General features: G+C 37.6%; 1 protein-coding gene across 9 annotated transcripts in view; it reads left to right on the forward strand.

Annotated features, from left to right (window-relative positions):
- HNRNPC (heterogeneous nuclear ribonucleoprotein C) overlaps window positions 1-20,039 on the forward strand; it is a 47,011-nt gene extending 26,972 nt beyond the window's left edge. For 6 of the 9 annotated variants that reach the window (XM_067741308.1, XM_067741297.1, XM_067741318.1 and 3 more), the window contains 6 exons: window positions 2,426-2,540; window positions 3,131-3,178; window positions 18,356-18,513; window positions 19,051-19,167; window positions 19,410-19,570; window positions 19,670-20,039. In XM_067741308.1, the coding sequence (XP_067597409.1) occupies window positions 2,426-2,540; window positions 3,131-3,178; window positions 18,356-18,513; window positions 19,051-19,167; window positions 19,410-19,570; window positions 19,670-19,753 (683 nt within the window). In that variant the 3' untranslated portion in view covers window positions 19,754-20,039. The remainder of the gene's footprint in view (window positions 1-2,425; window positions 2,541-3,130; window positions 3,179-18,355; window positions 18,514-19,050; window positions 19,168-19,409; window positions 19,571-19,669) is intronic. The other 3 variants (XM_067741333.1, XM_067741350.1, XM_067741339.1) reach the window with 3 other exon arrangements.
- Window positions 20,040-20,659: the final 620 nt, after the last annotated feature.

Here is a 20,659-nt window from a genome sequence, read left to right on the forward strand (position 1 = left end):
CATTGCAAATCATTCTTTAGAGCTCAGGATATTTCGTCTTTGGCCAGTGGATCGATAACCTTCAAGTTGGTTCCTGTGTCCTTGAGACCTTACTCTTCTAATATTGCATTGCTTCCTTGCTTTCTGGTACTACAGGATACTCCATGTCATCTGTGTATTTCTTGATCTATCCTGGAGTTTGTCCCTTTTTCATAAGACTGTTGGCTCCTTTTAATGGGAGTTATTTAGAAACCTGTTATACCAGGAGTGTTTATCGTTACTGAATTTCAGTTGGATCTTGGGCAGAATAGGGGACACATTACTTTTTTTTTTTTTTTTTTCTTTGCGGTACGCGGGCCTCTCACTGTTGTGGCCTCTCCCGTTGCGGAGCACAGGCTCCGGACGCGCAGGCTCAGCGGCCATGGCTCACGGGCCCAGCCACTCTGCGGCATGTGGGATCTTCCCGGACTGGGGCACGAACCCGTGTCCCCTGCATCGGCAGGCGGACTCTCAACCACTGCGCCACCAGGGAAGCCCCACATTACTTTTTTAAGAAACAAAACGTATGCTTTTACGTGCGCTTTGTACCGCAGTTTCAAACAATCATAGGTGTTTTTACCAAAGGTAAGATTACTAAATGTTATTTTAGATTTGAGGTTCATTTTATTACTGTATATTCTATTTTGGATATTGACTTAGTACAGTTTTCCTTTGATTGAACAACATGTGTTTGCACTGCGCAGATCCACTTATACGTGGAATTTTTTTTTTTAATAAATATGTATTACAGTATTACAGGAATGTTGGTTGAATCCCCCAGTGCGGAACCATGGATAAGGAGGGCCAACTGTTAAGTTATATGCAGATTTTCAACTGTGCAGAGGGTCAGCGCCCCAACCCCTATGTTGTTCAAGAGTCAACTATACTATAGTTTAGAATCACATGAAATAATTATTCTATAAGGTTGTATAATCAACTGATATATAATTTAGTTCTGTTTCATTTTATTACATTTTTAAATTGATTTAAAATTCTATATTTAGTTTTGTAAAATCTTAAGATTCCAAAGTCAAAACTGTAAAAAGCAAGGTTGTTAATAAACATTACATATTAAAAATTAGAAATGTTTAGTGAGCCAAGAACTCTGAAGATTATTCATAAATGTAATGGTGTTTAGCAAATAGACAGTGTACTTAAACGTCTGTTTTTCAATTAGTCATTTAAACTGAGTTTTGGAGAGCTGGCTAGCTTTTGGCTAATTGTTTTTTGACAAATGGTCTCCTGTTAAAATAGGAGGGAGAACATGAACTCTTTCATAGGTAGTGGGTGGCATGGCAAGCAGCTGGGTACTCTGGCATAGGTATTTTAAAAATTATGCTGTATATGGAAACTACGATTTTTTTTTTTTGCGTGTTTCCCTTTTCTTGGACTGTGTGTATGCATGCATGTAAAGGTTGTTTACTTAAGCATCTCGCTGTTTGCACGGTATTTCTCTATTTTTTTTAGTAGTTTCTCCAAATAGAGTTTCGTTTGTTTTTTCTTTATAAATTTATTTATTTATTTATAGTTTTGGCTGCATTGGGTCTTTGTGGCTGTGCACGGGCTTTTCTCTAGTTGCGGCAAGCAGGGGCTACTCCTCATCGTGGAGCGTGGGCTTCTCATTGTGTGGCTTCTCTTGTTGCAGAGCACGGGCTCTAGGCGCGCAGGCTTCAGTAGTTGTGGCGTGCGGGCTTTAGAGCACAGGCTCAGTAGTTGTGGCGCACGGGCTTAGTTGCTCCGTGGCATGTAGGATCTTCCCGGACCAGGGCTTCAACCCGTCCGTGTCGCCTGCATTGGCAGGCGGATTCTTAACCACTGCTCTACCAGGGCAGCCTTGCACAGTATTTCTTAAGTATTTTATATGCAACTTTTCAGGTTATCCTGTTTGTAAGGAGAATTAAAAATTCCTCTTTGGGGATAATTTTGAGGGTGCCGTACTTCAACCATATTAATTCATGAATTGCTATATATTTATATCTCTGAGGTCATTCCTAATATTTGTGCTTATTTTAAATACACAGAATCATTTCTGGAAAGGCAACTGTTGGTCACTGATACTTTTCTTCTTTGATAGTAACTGAGTGAGCACTCTCTGAATGGTGAGAGTTTCTCATTGAAGTGTGCGAGCTGAGGGTAGAAGGTACCAGAGACAAACTTAATGTGTTTTGCATAATGAATGCTTTGTTGGTACAGAACAGAGGACAAAGAAATGGAAGATTAAGTCCAAACCTTGTAAAAAATTCTTGAGCCTATTTTATATGACAAGGAATGGTGAGGTATATCTTTTGACCTTTGTTGATATGTATGGCCATGTACACTTTAAAAAGCTGCAGTTTGAGGACCACCCCACCCCACCCTACCCCCTCAACGGAGGTGTCATTAAAGCTTTTGTTTTTGTTTTTTTCAGATATTAATCTGGCTGCAGAGCCAAAAGTGAACCGAGGAAAAGCAGGTGTGAAACGATCTGCAGCGGAGATGTACGGGTCAGTACCAGAACACCCTTCTCCGTCCCCTCTACTCAGGTCCGGAACTTTATTATTTATAACTGCATTGTGTCCATCAGTGGGCATCTTCTCTATCTGTTTTCTGGATGTGGGGAGGGTTAACTGTAGTATGTTTTATATGTGCGAAAGTAATGCTTTATTAATTTTGTGTTAATATACCTCCTTTTACCCCATTTCCCAGAGAATTATTAGAATTCCCTGAGGTTTTTACTATTAAAGAGTAGTTTGGTATTTAAAGCATAAATTACAGTCCTTCAGGAGGAGTTATTTAGCTTCTAAGAAGCTGGGGAGGGAGAGAGGGAAGGAGGATGACATAAAAATGTTTAATTTACTATTGTATTTTTCCATGTTCTTATTTTAGCTGTTAATGTTGTGTGTTGACATTTTAGCAATCTTACACCTAAATTTGCAGTTTGGCCACTGAATGGCCAGTGACCTAAGGTGATTGGAATTTAGAGATCTGTTGTGTTATGATTGGATGTTAGTTCATGCTAATCTATTGATCTATTTGTTGGGTTGGTTTAGCGTGGGTTTTTTTTTTTCCCATCGGCTGTTGTGAATTTACATCAACAGTTCCAAATTAATCCTCTTTGGTATTTATTTTTCAGCTCCTCTTTTGACTTGGACTATGACTTTCAACGGGATTATTATGACAGGTATGTTTAAAATGTTTTGTCTATTCCAGAAAGAAGCTGTCTAGTGAGAACCATTTTATTTTTCTATTGCGTAGTAATGTTCCATTTTGTAGTAATGAATAACAGACATGTTTTCAAATAAAACCCCCTCTTTCTGCCAGAACATAATGAAAAAATACCTTCCCCAGAATTGTCAGAGGTAGACTAGCTAAGGTGACGTTTCTGTTGATTTCAAAGAATCAGTTTATATATATTGTCAGAGAAAATGTTTTAATTTGTTTGCCACATAAAAGTAAGGACTGACTTGCCTAATGATGAAATGGGACTAAATTAGCAGTATCATGTTCTCTTCATTATTTCCCTATTGCATACTGGCCCCTTGGTTTTGCATTGTAAGGGATTGCAGCAAAACTGTAAAAAATGATTCCTAACCTTAAAAATCCAAGTCTCCTTTGAGCAAACCAACCAATATGAAATAGGATGCAATAAGCATATATAATGAATTAACAATACAGATTGCTTTAGAAGTTAATGTTGAAGTGTTTGTATTGTAGATTGGGGGTGATGATACAGTTCTAAAAGGCAGGGAGGTTGGAACAATGATTATGATTTCTTGTGCCTACAGAATAGCATTCGTATTTGAAAAAGTCATAAGAAAATTGGTAGATGTGTGGATAGGGATAAGTTATGTATGACTTTGAGTGTATAGAAAATTTTAACAGTGTACACTTCTACCTTCATGAGAATTGTCCTCTAAAGTTTTACTTTTAGTTGTCTTGGTGAGGCAGTGAAACTTTGACCATCCCTTTATCATCCTACTCTAAATAAGTTTGGGAAAAGCTCTTTTAAGTGAGGAATTTCAAAATTGAGTAAAAGAGTTAGAGACAGCAGAGAAGAGTGAAATCATTTAGATGTTTGCAGAAATATCTTCAAATTTCTTACCACTGCTATTTGGTCTTAAAAATTGGTGACATGGGGGCTTTCCTGGTGGCACAGTGGTTGAGAGTCCGCCTGCCGATGCAGGGGACACGGGTTCGTGCCCCGGTCCGGGAAGATCCCACATGCTGCGGAGCGGCTGGGCCTGTGAGCCATGGCCGCTGAGCCTGCGCGTCCGGAGCCTGTGCTCTGCAACGGGAGAGGCCACAGCAGTGAGAGGCCCGCGTACCGCAGCAAAAAAAAAAAAAAAAAAAAAAAGTGACACTACCACTGTTGGCCTCACTTTTTAGTTTTTCAAGAGGCAAGAGAGAAATTTAGTTATTCTCTGTATTGCTTGATATTATGGAGTGTCAGTGAAAAGGAATGTCTTTGATCTTCCATTCTAATCTCAGTAGAAAAAGAATTCTGATGAGTGATGGAGTAACCAAATAGTACCTGGAAAAGAGCTCATTTAAATATATACTGAGGTCTGTTGGGGAAACGAACATTTTAAGAATGGAAAAACTTCTCAGGAAAATGGTATAGTTTTCTCTCAGAAGTCATCCTGAAGATACTTTATTCACAAGATTAAGACATCCTGAATCAGCTGTTAGATTCTTAAGAAGATAGGAAATTGGCTGTGAGATGTGCTGAAAGCTCTGCTTCCTGTTATGTAAATGGAGGTTAAATCTGTCTACTTAGTCACTTTAGTCCTTAGTCATACCCTGAAGAACATGAAATTCACATGAATATTTCAAGATATAAATTTGACATTTCTACTACCTATTGTTATGTTAGGGAGGCAGCTGATACAGAGCAGAGAAAATAATTGAGGAATCCAAAGACTTAATCACTTAGTGGAAAAGGTTATGACCAGAGTCATATATGTCATCTCAGTTTTCTTATCCCTAAAATGGAGATAATAATGCCTACTAATAGAGTTGTTATGAAGACTAAAGGCAACGTGGAAGACAGATTGCATTATAAAATAACCCTCAAATATTATCATGCTTTTAATCAGTCAAGAATTCCCAGTCTTTTTAGAGCATGAATATTCCTGTAGTATCAAAATGAAGGGAATCATGGACACCCCACCATTCCTCTCCACAAAAACTAACATCTCTAGCATAATTAGAGTTCTTTATGTGACAGAAGTCTTCATAGTGAAATGAAGACTGATTGGTGTTTGTTTTCTAGACATGCTGTTTAGTAGTTACTTCAACTTTTTTGTTTACTCTGTGTTATGGAACTTTTTAATTCAAATATACATATATAAGAAAGTAGTATATCAGTAAAATATAAAGACTGCTTTTATAAATATAATGACAATACCATTTATAATTAAAATAGTTAAAATAATCTCATCAGTGTTCCACAGACTGGAAATTTTTTTAGACCACAGATTTTGCAGGTTGTATTTTGTGTTGTTTAGCATGTTCCTCTGCCACCTGTATTCCCTGTGAACTAGTGGGGTAGATTTGGAGGCTAGTTGAGATTCAAGTACTATTTTCTTCTTTTCTTTTCTCTTTTTTGACATGGGAGAGGTGGGAGAGGAGACCAGAATATTTCATGAAGGTATTACGCACTTTAATCATCATTAGCCTGACTTTTGTTAGAAACTTTAAGAATGAAGGCATTGGGTGTTTCTTAAGGAGATATATATATTTTAGATATCAGGAAGTAAGTGATAAATGATGTTTTGTTAGGAGAATTAGAGTGATTTGTATTTTTGCTTGGGTATTTGTGGGTATTGGTGATCAAATCCCAAAGATTATAAATACTCTATCTTTAAAACTGGAGGATAGGGCTTCCCTGGTGGCGCAGTGGTTGAGAGTCCGCCTGCCGATGCAGGGGACACGGGTTCGTGCCCCTGTCTGGGAAGATCCCACATGCCGCGGAGCGGCTGGGCCCGTGAGCCATGGCCACTGAGCCTGCGCATCCGGAGCCTGTGCACTGCAACGGGAGGGGCCACGGCAGTGAGAGGCTTACGTACCGCAAAAAAAACTGGAGGATAATCAAATATTAAAATTTAACTGAGTCGCTTATATTTTAGTATGCTGTCTTCTGAGGAGACAGCAGATTGGATTCTGTAGTCTTAACGCAAATTATCTTTTTCATAAATTATGTAAATTAGGCCTGTCTTTTTATTTGTTCTTAAGGCCATTCCTGATGTAATAGATGTTGGAAGTTCTTAAATGAGTTTAACATAAATTGTGCCAACATACGTAAAACTACCATTTTAGATAGAGTTGTTAATGTCACTCAGATACATTGTCAGCTCTTTCAAATATGCTATAAACTGTCATGCATAGTTTATAATTACTCAGAGATCTGTTAACATTTTTTTTCTGGTAGGAGTACAAGGCTCAAAGTTGGGTGAATATTCATGGGGGTCTGTGTATAAAACTAGGAGAGTTGCATCAGTTACCCTTGATTACAAAACATATTGTTCATTGATGTTGAAAGTCTGATAAGTCCTGTAAGCTGACAAAGATCCAGTTCGAGTTGTGTCCTGTTGAATCTTGTTGTTGCTTCTAGGGAAATTGTTGCTGGAATAGTTCCTGTCAGAGGACTTCTTGTGTGAAGCAGTTCCTTTGAGTGTTTTTTCTTTCAAATGCTTAAATTAATTTCTCTTTATTTAAATTCTCTTTCCACATTGATATTTAGTCATTTATTTTTGAAATTACTGATCATTAGAAGGCACATTGTGCTGTTGTACCGAAAGTGTTGTAATAAAAATAATTGGCACATTGTTGGAGATATCTAACAGGCATTAAAGCTGTAGTTTTTGGTATAGCACAGGGAACTCTACTTGATACGCTGTAATGACCTATATGGGAAAAGAGTCTAAAAAAGAATGGAGATATATATATGTATAACTGATACACTTTGCTGTACAGCAGAAAGTAACACAACATTGTAAATCAACTCTTTTCCAATAAAAAAAATTTTTTAAAGCTATAGTTTTTGAGGAATCTTATCTTTCACGCAAGAGGATTGGAATATACTAAAAGTAGACCTGAAAGTTCTTCAGTAGGCTAACATGTATGAAATTGTTTGTCACAGCTAACCTGGCAATATTCTTATCAAGCTTGATTTATAAGTGTTTCTGATTTCTGCCACAAATATTTACATGTTTTCTTGAGTGTAAAAACATATCCATTTTTAGGAAAAGCTTTCAGGTGTACTTTCTGTAATCAGTTGTAGTCCCGCTTTTCTTTCCCTTATAAGATCACCCAGGGAAAATGTTTTGGAATTAGAGTGGTGATGATAGCAGAAATTTGTGAGAATACTAACAGTCACTGAGTTGTACATATTCAAAGGGTTTATTTTGTGGTTTGGTATGCGAACTGTGTCTCAATTTGAATAAAAGAAATATCAGTTATGGACAGTGGAGTAATTCTTTCTCAGTCATTCTTCTATAAAGAACTTGGGAGCACTTAGTCAGATTTGATAATAGGCTATAGTATGATAGCTGAGACATGTTAAACACCTGGTAAGCAAAAGATCTGGTTCAAAAGGACCATGGTTTTAGTTCAGTGGTCTTTGAGGACTTTATAATACATAACTTATCATAAGTTGCATATGGATAATAATGTCAACAATGTATAAGTGACTGAACTGTGAAGTTGTTCCACTATTTTTCAGAGTGCTGCTATTACTCTACATACAAATATATTAAGTAAATATTGCTAGTACACCATGAATAGAGGAATGAAGTAAATCTACAAGCAGATCAAATGTGGTACATGTATGATATGTACTATATTATACAGTGAAGAAAGTGCTATGAAATTAATAGGGGCTGCTGTGTGTCCTGCTTTGTACAGGATTGTCTCATAGAAAGATGAATTGTGTTGCCCTTTGGGGAGCTATAAGCTCCCCTGTTAAATTTTAAAGAGCTCCAGGTAGTTTCACAAAGGGCAGTATTTGAACCTGCCTTTGGTATTAAGCAGGAGGTTTTTTAGGCGGGTAGGGTGAGGGTACATCTCTAATAAAGATACACAGTTATGAATATCCTTAGCATATTTGGTGAAGCAGCCAGCTGTGATTGGAAAGAATGTTGGTTGTCAAGGGCAGTTGTATGGCATATTTAGTTGTGTCATATTAGCAGTGATGTCTTATAAACAACTCCATGACTAGAAAAGAGAAACTGGAGGGGAAAAGATGTGTAGTTACCATTGTAAACGTTGGAATGGGGAGAAATTTCTGAGGTAGACTGCTCTTGGCATGATTTATTGGGTCAAAGTTATGAGAGCAGGTGCTTTGTAGGGAGAAAATAGTCAAGTAAAGCTGAGATTTTTATCTTTTATGACTAGAATTATGCCATCAAAGGCATAACCTTTTTGCTAAGTGACAAGTGTTTGGAAGCTTTGAGTTAGTTGTTAGAATTTTGGGAAATAAGCAATTTTGTTGATACTTACCCTACAGATCTTTTCCACTAAGGTATGCTGGTGATAGAGAGTGGAGAAAGGAAGTTGAGGTGGGGGAATCTCCACTGAAATGCAAGACAGGTAAAAGAGGCTGACCATCATATTCCTTAAACTAATATTTGAGCCCTTATTTTGTTCTAGGCATAGTGTTTTAGATTTTGAATTAAGTCAAAAAATACAGTACATGGATTGGAGGCACCACCACCCATCTTATTGGTGTTAGAGGAGCTGTCTTCTTGGCTCCCTCCTTTTCTTCCAATTCTCTGATATTCCTGAGCAACACTGGACCCAAGAGATGGGCTTTGTATGTGTGTATGAAGGAAGAGTACATGAAATATTTAGGTTTTGGAGAACTGAGTGCGACCATCTGCTTGGAAAGAGCATGTGATTCAGAGAGCAAGAGGGTTCTTGGCTACTTGGAAAAGCTAAGAGATGCCTCTTTAGGTGACAGTTTAGATGTCATTTTAGGCATAGGGTAAAATTTTTCATTTGCTTAGAGCCCTTTTGTTGGTTCTTTCTTACGGGAACCTGATCATGTTGTAGTTGGCAGAAAGATTTTAGATGCGTGCATATATTAGTATGACTATACTTTGAACATAAATATGATATTATTGGATTTAAATTTGTGTCCTGGACTCTTGTTGAGTAAGTGGGAGATACTTATTTGAAGGGGAAGCATTTGAGTCTAGATCAAAGAATCTGCTTTGGCTCTTAATTAAGTGGTGTTTTGGGTACATTATTACCTAATGGAAAGGTAACCTGCTGTTTTAGGAATCTATTTCAGGACATTCTCCATCCGGGTATACTTTGTCAAGCTCCTTGATGTTAATTTTTTTTTTTTTTAAAACTAGCTTTGTTGAGATGTAATTCATTTTACAGTATACAGTTCAATTTATATATTCAGAGTTGTGCAGTCATGATCATTATCTAATATTAGAACATTTTATCACCGCAAAAATAAACAACTTACTAGCAGTTGTTCCCTATTCTTCCTCTATCCCGAGGCCTAGCATCCGCTTTCTATCTATAAATTTGCCTATTGCGGACATTTCATGTCAGTGGAATCATATGAGATGTCTTTTGTGACCAGTTTCTTCCGTGAATTTTTCACAGTTCATCCATGTTACACCCTGTATTAGTACTTCATTCCTTCTTATTGTTGAATTATATTCCATTGCTTGGATAATACCACATTCTGTTTATCCCTTCATCAGTTGGTAGACTTTTGAGATGTTTCCACATTTTGAATAATGCTGCTCTGAACATTGGTATACACATTTTTGCATGGGCATATGTTTTCATTTCTCTTGGGTGTGTACCTAGAATTGCTGGGTCTTAATGATAATTCTGTTTAACTTTTGGGGGGACTGCCATACTGTCTTCCAAAGCATCTGTGCCATTTTACCTTCCTATCAGCCACGTTATGAGGGTTTTAATTTCTCCACATCCTTGCCAACATTTGTTTTATTATGTATCTTTGTTGTTTATTCTAGTGTGAGGATTATCCTATTGTGATTTTGATTTGTATTTTCTTAAAAGCTGATGTTGGGTTTTCATGTGCTAATTGCCTGTTTGTTCATCTTTGGAGAAATGTGTTCAGATCCTTTGCCCAGTTTTATATTGGGTAAAGCTTTTTCATATATTCTGGATATAAGTCTCTGGATACAGTATCTAATATCATTTTTGAAGTTTATTATTAATCTTTTTAGCTTTTTTTAATAGTTTCACCATTTTGTTTTGTGGTCATAGGAGATGTGTAACTATCAATTTATACTAAGGACATTTAGCTAGTTTGTTATGTTTTTGTTATAGACTTAAAGTTATAGAATTCTAGGCTCTCTTTGGAAATTATATATAGGTATAGGTAGATGTCTGGAAGGAACAAACCAGAACAGCGCTGTCCAATAGAACTTTGTGTGATGATTCTATATGTGCACTATTGTTGTAGACAGCCACATATGGGAAATGTGGCTAACATGACTGCAGAACTGAATTTTAAATTTGTTTTAAATTAGCCACACATGGCCAGTCACTACTCAGCTGGACAGTACACGTCTGGAGTGCTACAAAGTTAGTCCTGACTAGGTATAACAAATTTTGAGTAGTGTTTGATATGAGAAATATAATGAGTGAAGACTGCTCTTACGGAAGTTAGAGAACCCAGGCTGTAGTTTTGGAACAAAGCTGTTGGGAATAGTGAAAGAATATCCAGGAAACCAGTGTTATTTTTCAAGGAAAGAAAGAGGACATATCCTTTTGATAAACAGGATAAGATTTTACTTTGATACCCTCTTAAACTGTAATCCAAGGAATAAGAAACAGAGTCTACCAAATAGAATTTGACTTGTTTAGGTGGATAAACTTTTTTTCCAAGACCTTTATTACTTTACAGTGATAAGTGTGCTATTACTGTGAGATTAGTGGAGTTTAGCAAGGGGAACAGATTCATAAGGTACAAAAAGTATAATATAACAGCAGGAGAAACGCATCTATGGAAAATTGTCTTTGTGATTTCCTTACAGGAGGCATGGCATAATAGGCTCAAATTACATACATTATAGGCACAAGATCTGATTTTTATTTTGTAATAAATAGCTTGAAAAAGGATTCGGTTTTGTGGTAGATTATTATTCAAGTTTTGTCTGATTTTCTTAGGGAAAAACTCTCCCAGTAGTCTTCAAAGCTAGAAAAAAGGCAGGCTAATCCTACTGGCTTTCCTTAAATGGGTAGGTTTGGTTTGTTATCTGTTGTTGATGAATTTTGATAAATACTTTCCTAGAGGCCAGTTTAGGAAAGTCACTTATTTTCTCAACAACTATTTGTTAAGATCTTATTATGAGGCATTGTTGTGTGCACCAGGGGTACTAGTGGAAAATAGATGGTCTCAGAGATGATGAATGGGTTGAACACATATACAGCACTGTTAAGATGTTGTGTATCTTATTTTTTACTCTGAATGAGGGAAAGGCCATTGGAGAGTTGTGAGCAGAAAGGATCTTTTTTTTTTTTTTTTTTTGCAGTACACGGGCCTCTCACTGTGTGGCCTCTCCCGTTGGCGGAGCACAGGCTCCAGACGCACAGGCTCAGTGGCCATGGCTTACGGGCCCAGCCGCTCCACGGCATGTGGGATCTTCCCGGACCGGGGCACGAACCCGTGTCCCCTGCATTGGCAGGCGGACTCTCAACCACTGCGCCACCAGGGAAGCCCAGAAAGGATCTTAATTGTAATGTCTTAACAAGATTATTCTGAAAATAGATAACAAGTGGATGATGGAATTATCTATACAGTCATTTGGGGAAGGATCAGGGAGGTGATGGTGGGAATGGTGAGAAGTAGTTGAATTTTTTGAAGTTAATGCAGACAGATTTGCTTCTAGATCTATGTGAGGGCTAAGAGAGGAATCAAAGATGTCACCAAAGTTTTGGCTTGGAATTTATAGAAACAGTGGATAGGGAGAGAACATAGAAGGAACCAGGGTGAGGGGTGAATATAACAGATGAGTTGTGGACATGTTAACTTAACCTCCTTATTAGATATCCACTTTGAGAGATGTAAAGTAGGCAGTAGCATGTGTGGAAATCATTAGTGATAAGGGTAGGTTTTGATAATGGTGGGGGCACAAAACTTTACAAGGAGATTCAAGAGAGAATGGAAAGACAGATTGTGGAGACAACTTAGAAAACTTTTAAAATATATATATATATACGGTAAAATTTACTCTTTCGGTGTACAGTTTTTACATGCGTACCCATGTATCTACCAGTACAGTCAAAATATAGGTAGTTTTATACCTCCAAAAATTCGCCATGAAGCTCCTTTGTAGTCAGCTCTTCCCTCCACCCTATCCCCTGCCAACCACAAATCTGTTTTCTCAGACAACTCCTTAAAAGAAATTTTATTGTAAGTGAAAAGAGAGAATTGTACTCTGACCTGGCTTGATAATATGAGAATATAGGAATGAATGAGCTTATATGTTCTTAACTTACTGTTTATAAACAGTATTTTTCATAAATACTGTTTTTAATTTCAGCTTTTAAAAAAGTAAAAATTGGACCACACTGAGTTTAAGACATTATCTTTTGGATATGTTGAGGACATCATGACAAATGAGTAATAGTATAATTTTTTGGAAATTAAGGAGTCTTGAAAAGATTATCACCTGGATGGAAAGTTTGATAAACAGAAGCAAAGCCAGGGATTAAAAAGGTTCTTTTCCTTAATATTTTTTTGGATCCAGTCCTGTTTCTAAAAAGATTGATTTAGGATTCAAAGCAATCTGCATTTTATCACCCAGATTATTTTTTTTCAAGTGAATTTTCAAATTGCCTTCCTATGAAACATATAGTTTTATGTTAACATAGCTTTCCTATGAATCCATCAAGAAAGTTCAATATAGTTGCTTAATTTTAAGAAGCAACTTCTCATATTTTAAAAGTTGTGAGATTGGATGCATCTTAAAATGAGTATGTACATTCGGTATTTTTTCCCTCTCTTGCAAAACTGTTTGTAAAAATCAGTGGGACAGGGCTTCCCTGGTGGCGCAGTGGTTGAGAGTCTGCCTGCCGATGCAGGGGACACGAGTTCGTGCCCCGGTCCGGGAAGATCCCACATGCCGTGGAGCGGCTGGGCCCGTGAGCCATGGCCGCTGAGCCTGCACGTCCGGAGCCTGTGCTCTGCAATGGGAGAGGCCTGCGTACCGCCAAAAAAAAAAAAAAAAAAAATCAGTGGGACAATTTTTAATCAAATGTATCTTTGAATTTGCAAAAATATCTCTAAATACTAATATCAACAGTTCTTTTCAAAAGAAGGTTGCAGAACCAATTATTGATTGCTACCATTGGTTCTACATATATAGAGGCTGTTGATTCCTGCTCTTTGTAAGCAGCAGTGCATGTGGTGTTCCCCAAACTTTGGGCAAGCTTCTTAAACCTTACAGAGGTACTAATAACCTCTTTATGTGTTTTTTTTCCCTTTAGTTAAAGAATTGTTATTTAGTTAAATTTTGATAGTTTGGGTGACCCTATATATTGAATGAATCCTGTACAGCAGACTGGTTTATCATTTAGTCCCTTTATCATTTAGATCAGAAGTACTTGCTGTTACTAATTTTAACTGTCATACAGATAATCTGTATCCTTAAATGGACCATAAAGGGCAATTTGAAGAAAGTTAAGGACCATAAAGTGCAACTATGCAAATTTACCTTGGTATTTGGAACTCTATCTACAAATTGTATTAGCAAAACAAGTGTTAACCCTTGTATCTAGTTTGGCTTCTCCCAGACTCCTCAAGGCAACGTTTGGGGAGGGGTGCCTACAAATAACAATTTTCGAAATTGTATCTTAGAAATAAAACACAAATTCTAAGAATTTCGCTAGTTTATTTTAAAGCTCAACAGGATGAATTCCAACTACATCATGAAAATGGGTTTTGAGGGTCAGTATTTGACATAACACAGTTTTATATTTTCATTTTAATATAAACCTGAATTAAACATGTCACATTGTCATTTTTTGCACTTTTCCCTTATGTAGTTAAAGTCAGTAGTCTACTCATTTGTAAAATAAAGCTTTGACATTTAAAGAAATATATACTATTAAAATTAGATTAGGGTGAACTTATAAAATTAGTTTTTAATAAGTATTTATATGTTAGAATTGTATACCATAGTCTTCAATAATAAACAAGATAATTTCATTGTGTTAATTACTAAAAAAAGAATGGTAAGATATAAAGTCTACTTGATGGGATTGTACTGTCAATATAATCTGGTGGAAGTTTTGGTAGTTTTAAAAAAGGTTGCAAAATAGTTACCGAAATCATTCAAATATGGTTTCTCAGAAGGTTTTATAAAGAGTGAGGAAGAAATATCCAGGAATACATTTATAATGTTCAAAGATGCCAGTTATTGAAGGCCTTGATTCTTGGAACAGTTTTTTAAATTCTGGTATTCATGGGTATCGGTAGTTGATATTCTCATGCAGTATAATGCTTCAGTCCACACAAGGCCAAAGATAAATAAATTTTGTAAAGTCCTTTTCTACAAAACTGTACAGCATAATGTTACATAAGGGGTGTGTTCTGAAGGTTTACTCTGGATGATATACTGGGAAACTTACAATTGAAATTGTAGAAGTTGTAGATTGTTCTAAGTCAGAGCATTCACAGAATTTTAGCAGACAATTTCAGGGAGTCTCAGACATTGTAAAGCCCCAAAACATAGTACCCTATAAAATCAATCCCTTTTCTAGGAAAATCAAAGGTAATGAGGAAGAAACTTCTCTTGAAATTTTTCTGTTGTAGATGAAAAATAATGAAGTGGAAGAAAAAATATCTCCTAACCCTTGAATGAAATTATAATGAGATTGCATGTTTAAAGTGAATTTGATAAATCAGTATTGTCAGTGGGGGGGTGATCTTACTAGATTGCTGTCACCTATAAATTATTTCACATTATGGCTTTTTTTTTTTTTTTTTTTTTTGCTGTACGCGGGCCTCTCACTGTTGTGGCCTCTCCCGTTGCGGAGCACAGGCTCTGGACGCGCAGGCTCAGCGGCCATGGCTCACGTGCCTAGCCGCTCCGCAGCATATGGGATCTTCCCAGACCGGGGCACGAACCGTGTCCCCTACATCGGCAGGCGGACTCTCAACCACTGTGCCACCAGGGAAGCCCAATGGCATTTATTTTTTATTTAAATTTTTTTGTGGGCAACGATACCTGAAAATTAGTTGGTTTTCAGAATTTGATAATGAATATGCCTAAAATTATTTTTTATCCAATTTTTAAGAGTGGAAACAGTTACAGTACATTAAATAAACATTCAGGAGAATGTAGGTTTTTACTAATACCTTTTTTTTTTTTTGCTGCATTGGTTCTTTGTTGCTGTGTGCAGGCTTTCTCTAGTTGCAGCGAGCGGGGGCTACTCTTCGTTGTGGCTTCTTATTGCGGTGGCTTCTCTTGTTGCAGAGCACGGGCTCTAGGCTCGTGGGCTTCAGTAGTTGTGGCACTCGGGCTCAGTAGTTGCGGCACACAGGCTCTAGAGCGCACGCTCAGTAGTTGTGGCACACGGGCTTAGTTGGTCCGTGGCATGTGGGATCTTCGCGGACCAGGGCTTGAACCTGTGTCCCCTGCATTGGCAGGTGGATTCTTAACCACTGCACCACCAGGGAAGCCCACTAATACTTTATTCTAGTTGTTTCTATCAATACTTTCATAGTGGTTGAAATGTATTATTATTAATCAGGGTTTTTGAGGCCGAAGATCACTATGTGTTACATCTAGTCATTTAAGAAGCTTGCCTTTGAAAACGTGTACATTTAATAAATGCCTTGTAATGCTTATGTTTTAGCCTGGAGATTAGGATAGAGGGTTTTTTTGGTCTCATCTGTTTATGTTATTAGCTAATGTGTGTCCAGAAATGTTTTAATTTCTTTAAAATGGTATTTTAATTGCCTTTTATTTCTGACTAGTTTTTATACCAACACTTAGTGTCCAGATTTCTGATTCAAGGTGCAGCCATAATTCTCTTAGTGTTGAGTGCTTGTTCCTCTGGTAATAGTGAAACTTTCATGAAGATTGGGCTTTATCATTAGAGGATCAGCAGCTGTTTTGATGCCTCCTGTGATTTATTTGTATAGCTTTCCTGTGGGGAAAATGGTTACTTAATTTGTAGCTGGTTCTTGAAGCTTTTATACTGAGCTTCCGCTTATCTATTCCTTTGACTTTAAGGGTTATCACAGTAGGTATGGTTTTTCTCTTTGTGTTTTTGCCTCATGTTTTCACATTGATGCACTTTGGCATTTTATAAGGCAAAGTCTACTTAAACTTCCTTAGAGGAATCTTTGTGAGTTTTTTGAGAGCCCATTTTTGCTTAACCAGCAGTTAAGTTCTGTGGCACTAAAAAGCATCACTAGTTGATCTTTTAAAATACATTTTTCTTTAGAGAACTAGAGCGTTCGACTTCCATTTGTGTTCAGGAGGCCATTACATAGATTGAAAGTAGACTGCATTTCTTCATTTTTGCTATGGCGATTTACCCCGGTTAGATGAACTAGTATGGTTCAAAAGGAAATTCCAATGGAGTGTAGGGAATGTGGAATGGCTAGCTCATTGGTTTGGAGACTGATGCCAGTGAGAGTGAGTAGATTGGAAGGTAGGTTAGATCTCTGAATTCAACAGGGCTGAGGCATGAGATGTTTCATACCTAAAGATGTGGATAACTCACTTTTTTACCCCCAGAAATTGTACAAAGTAGCATCACCTTACACAAAGGAAAGTAGTTTCTGAACACTGATATTTTATAGTTTCTGGATCATTATACTTTGGAAAATTTTGGGCCAGAAGATGAAAAGCTATACATAAAAATGGAAGGAGGTAGTGATAATAAAAAGTTACTGTTGGGGACTTGCCTCGCAGCCAAAAAACCAAAACATAAAACAGAAGCAATATTGTAACAAATTCAATAAAGACTTTAAAAGTTGTCCACATCAAAAAAATCCTGGGCTTCCCTGGTGGCGCAGTGGTTGAGAATCTGCCTGCCAATGCAGGGGACACGGGTTCGAGCCCTGGTCTGGGAAGATCCCACATGCCGCGGAGCAACTAGGCCCGTGTGCCACACTACTGAGCCTGCGCATCTGGAGCTTGTGCTCCGCAACAAGAGACCGCGACAGTGAGAGGCCCGTGCGCCGCGATGAAGAGTGGCCCCCGCTCGCCGCAACTAGAGAAAGCCCACTCACAGAAACGAAGACCCAACACAGCCATAAATAATAAATAAATAAATAAATAATCCTTAAAAAAAAGTTAACTGATGCATTATAAAATTTCAAAGCTTTGCGGTTAGGCAGAGCAACAGTTGGTGGGTTGTTAAGTTAATAGCCAAAAAGGTTCAGAACTAGAATTACAAGTTTTTTTCCTACAGGTATGTCTTAGCTTCATATGCTGCCACAGGCTTTTGTAAAAGTAACAGCATGGGATAAAGAGACTGTCTAGATCTGATGTCCATGTGGGAAGTTTTTTTGTTGTATTTTGATTTTTCTCTTTACAAATGGAAGCATCAATACCAGGCCATCACTTCGGTATATCTTTAGCAATCACTGGGATACTTATCCAGTGGAAGCAGCAATTGAACAATCAGTGATTTTTGAAAGCTAAATGTGTGCTAGGCAGTGGATTTAGGCAGTAGTGAATAGTGAACAACATAGTATTCTCTGTCCTGTTGGAGATTTGAGTGGAGAGTGCTAAATGTTGTTAGAATTGATAATGCTATGTACACCCAGTTAACAACACATGAAATACCGGTTTCTATAGGCCAAAAATGGTTAATATTGGCAATTTTATATGGTTTAATGTAATACTACAAACTAGTGATAATTACTTGTATGCTTCTGTGGGTGAAAAGATCAGGGATTTAGCGACCAATAGCTCTGTTTGCAGACTTGGTTAATTGCAGTCTTTTGTAAGTACTTTATTTGGCTTATATGGATTGCTTATTGTAGTGTATATGTGAAAAGAATAAGATCAAGGTAAAGGCCATTCATTGTAAAAAGTACAAAGTAGAAATACTGTAAAAAGTATTCTGTTAATACTGCCATTGTACACAGAAACCTTTTATGTCCAGTGCTTAAGGCAACCAACCATTGGATATGTGTCTATATATGTAGTATTTTCTTGAAGAAAAGTAGCTGCAGTATTAAATATATCAAAGAGTAAACTGGCCTTTTGAAAGAAATTAGCTTAGCAAAAAAATAATTGCAGAACAATGGACAATGATTTATCATTTTACAAGGACACCATTGTTGGAATCTTCCTGACTTGTTGTGAAGGAATTCTGTTCTCCTTTTATCCAATAGGATGTACAGTTACCCAGCACGTGTTCCTCCTCCTCCTCCTATTGCTCGGGCTGTAGTGCCCTCAAAACGCCAGCGTGTATCAGGAAACACCTCACGAAGGGGCAAAAGTGGCTTCAATTCTAAGAGTGGACAGCGGGGATCTTCTAAGTCTGGAAAGTGTATGTATTATTATTGCAGCTTTGTGATTCTGATATTTCTTGTATGTTGAAATACGGAAATTAGTGCAGTTAATGTTCAGGTTTTGTACAAATAACTTTGCATAATCAAAATAATAGAAGATGAGAAAATAGTGATTAAGGGGCCAACTCTAGGAAGCCTTCTATCCTTAAGACCTTGGTAATTTGAGAAAAGTCATTAGATTTTAGGGAGTTGAGGGGCGCCCATTCATTGTGTAAAATATGTTGGTAAAGTGCTTTTAAAATAGAATTGAGGTCTTTAGCAGACCTACAAAAGAATGCTGTTGCTAAGGAACTAGGCACATTAGATTCAGTTTTCAGCTACCAACTAAAAGATCGGTGGACCCCATAACTAGGACAGTCTGGTACAGGCTCCATTTCTCTCCAAGGATCTCATGTTGACTATTGTATAGTCTAGTGGGGGAATGTGTTGTATAGTCTAGTGGGGGAGTGTGTGTATAGCTAACTGGTAGCTTCTGGTACATTTGATTCTAATCTAGGGTTTTGTTTGTATTAAAGTGAAAGGAGATGACCTTCAGGCCATTAAGAAGGAGTTGACTCAGATAAAACAAAAAGTGGATTCTCTACTGGAAAACCTGGAAAAAATCGAAAAGGAACAGAGCAGCAAACAAGGAGGTAAATGGTCCTTTTGCTTGTTGGGTGTAAAGTAGAGGTAGCTATCTAAGATAGTTGAAAGTGTATGTTGGAATAGTGGGATAGAAAGCAGTTTAATTGGAAACTTGTGGAATTTGAATTGGGAAGGACATTTGTGTGGGAGGATATAGACTTGTGCTGCAGTTCTATGATCATCAGTGGGGATTGTCTACATCCTGTGGACATTACTTGCCCCTAGACAGACTTGTCCTTCTCATCCGCAGTAGAGATGAAGAATGATAAGTCAGAAGAGGAGCAGAGCAGCAGCTCCCTGAAGAAAGATGAGACTAATGTGAAGATGGAGTCTGAGGGGGTGGCAGATGACTCTGCTGAGGAGGGGGACCTACTGGATGATGATGATAATGAAGATCGGGGGGATGACCAGGTGAAAACCACGGGAAAGGAAAGAAAGAGGTGGTGGAGGGGGGATCAGGGACACATGGAGTGCCTCTAACTCCATCCTATTTGTGTCTGTTTCTCACAGCTGGAGTTGATCAAGGATGATGAAAAAGAGGCTGAGGAAGGAGAGGATGACAGAGACAGCGCCAATGGCGAGGATGACTCTTAAGCACATAGTGGGGTTTAGAAATCTTGTCCCATTATTTCTTTACCTAGGCGCTTGTCTAAGATCAAAATTTTCACCAGATCCTCTCCCCTAGTATCTTCAGCACACGCTCACTGTTGTCCCCATCCTTGTCCTTCCCATGTTCATTAATTCACATTGCCCTGCGCCTAGTCCCGTTTTCACTTCCTTTGATGCTCCTAGTAGTTATGTTAAGTCTTACCCTGTAATTTTTGCTTTTAATTTTGATACCTCTTTATGACTTAACAATAAAAAGTATGTATGATTTTTATCAACTGTCTCCAAAATAATCTCTTGTTATGCAGGGAGTACAGTTCTTTCCATTCATACATAAGTTCAGTAGTTGCTTCCCTAACTACAAAGGCAGTCTCATTAGTTGAGTAGCACCTGAGAACAGCTTTGAATTAGAGGTGTGCGTGTTATACCCCACGTAAGAGTGCTGTGTGGGGCTGTTCAACACAAATGTAACAATGTATTTTTGTGAATGAGAGTTGGCATGTGAAATGGATCCTCTAGAAAAATAATTAGTGTAATAGTCTTAAGATTTGTTTTCTAAAGTTGATACTGTGGGTTATTTTTGTGAATAGCCTGATGTTTGGGACCTTTTTTTCTCAAAATAAACAAGTCCTTATTAAACCAGGAATTTGGAGAAAAAATAAACACCCTGGTTTTTTATTTTTGTATTTTATAATTGTTTACTTCAAATTCTTTGTTTCACAGCGGCCTCCACAAAACCCCTAGAATATACTAGATATATTTTTCTTTGAGTCATAATTATTATGCATACCAACATACACTACTCAAATTGTGTTTCATTGGGGTGGGTGTTGAATTAAGGAGACAAGTAACTTTGATGTAAAGTGGAGATTCTTTTGCAAAAATGGCTTTTAG

Source organism: Pseudorca crassidens, chromosome 1, assembly GCF_039906515.1.
Source record: "Pseudorca crassidens isolate mPseCra1 chromosome 1, mPseCra1.hap1, whole genome shotgun sequence".
Lineage (NCBI taxonomy): Eukaryota > Metazoa > Chordata > Mammalia > Artiodactyla > Delphinidae > Pseudorca > Pseudorca crassidens.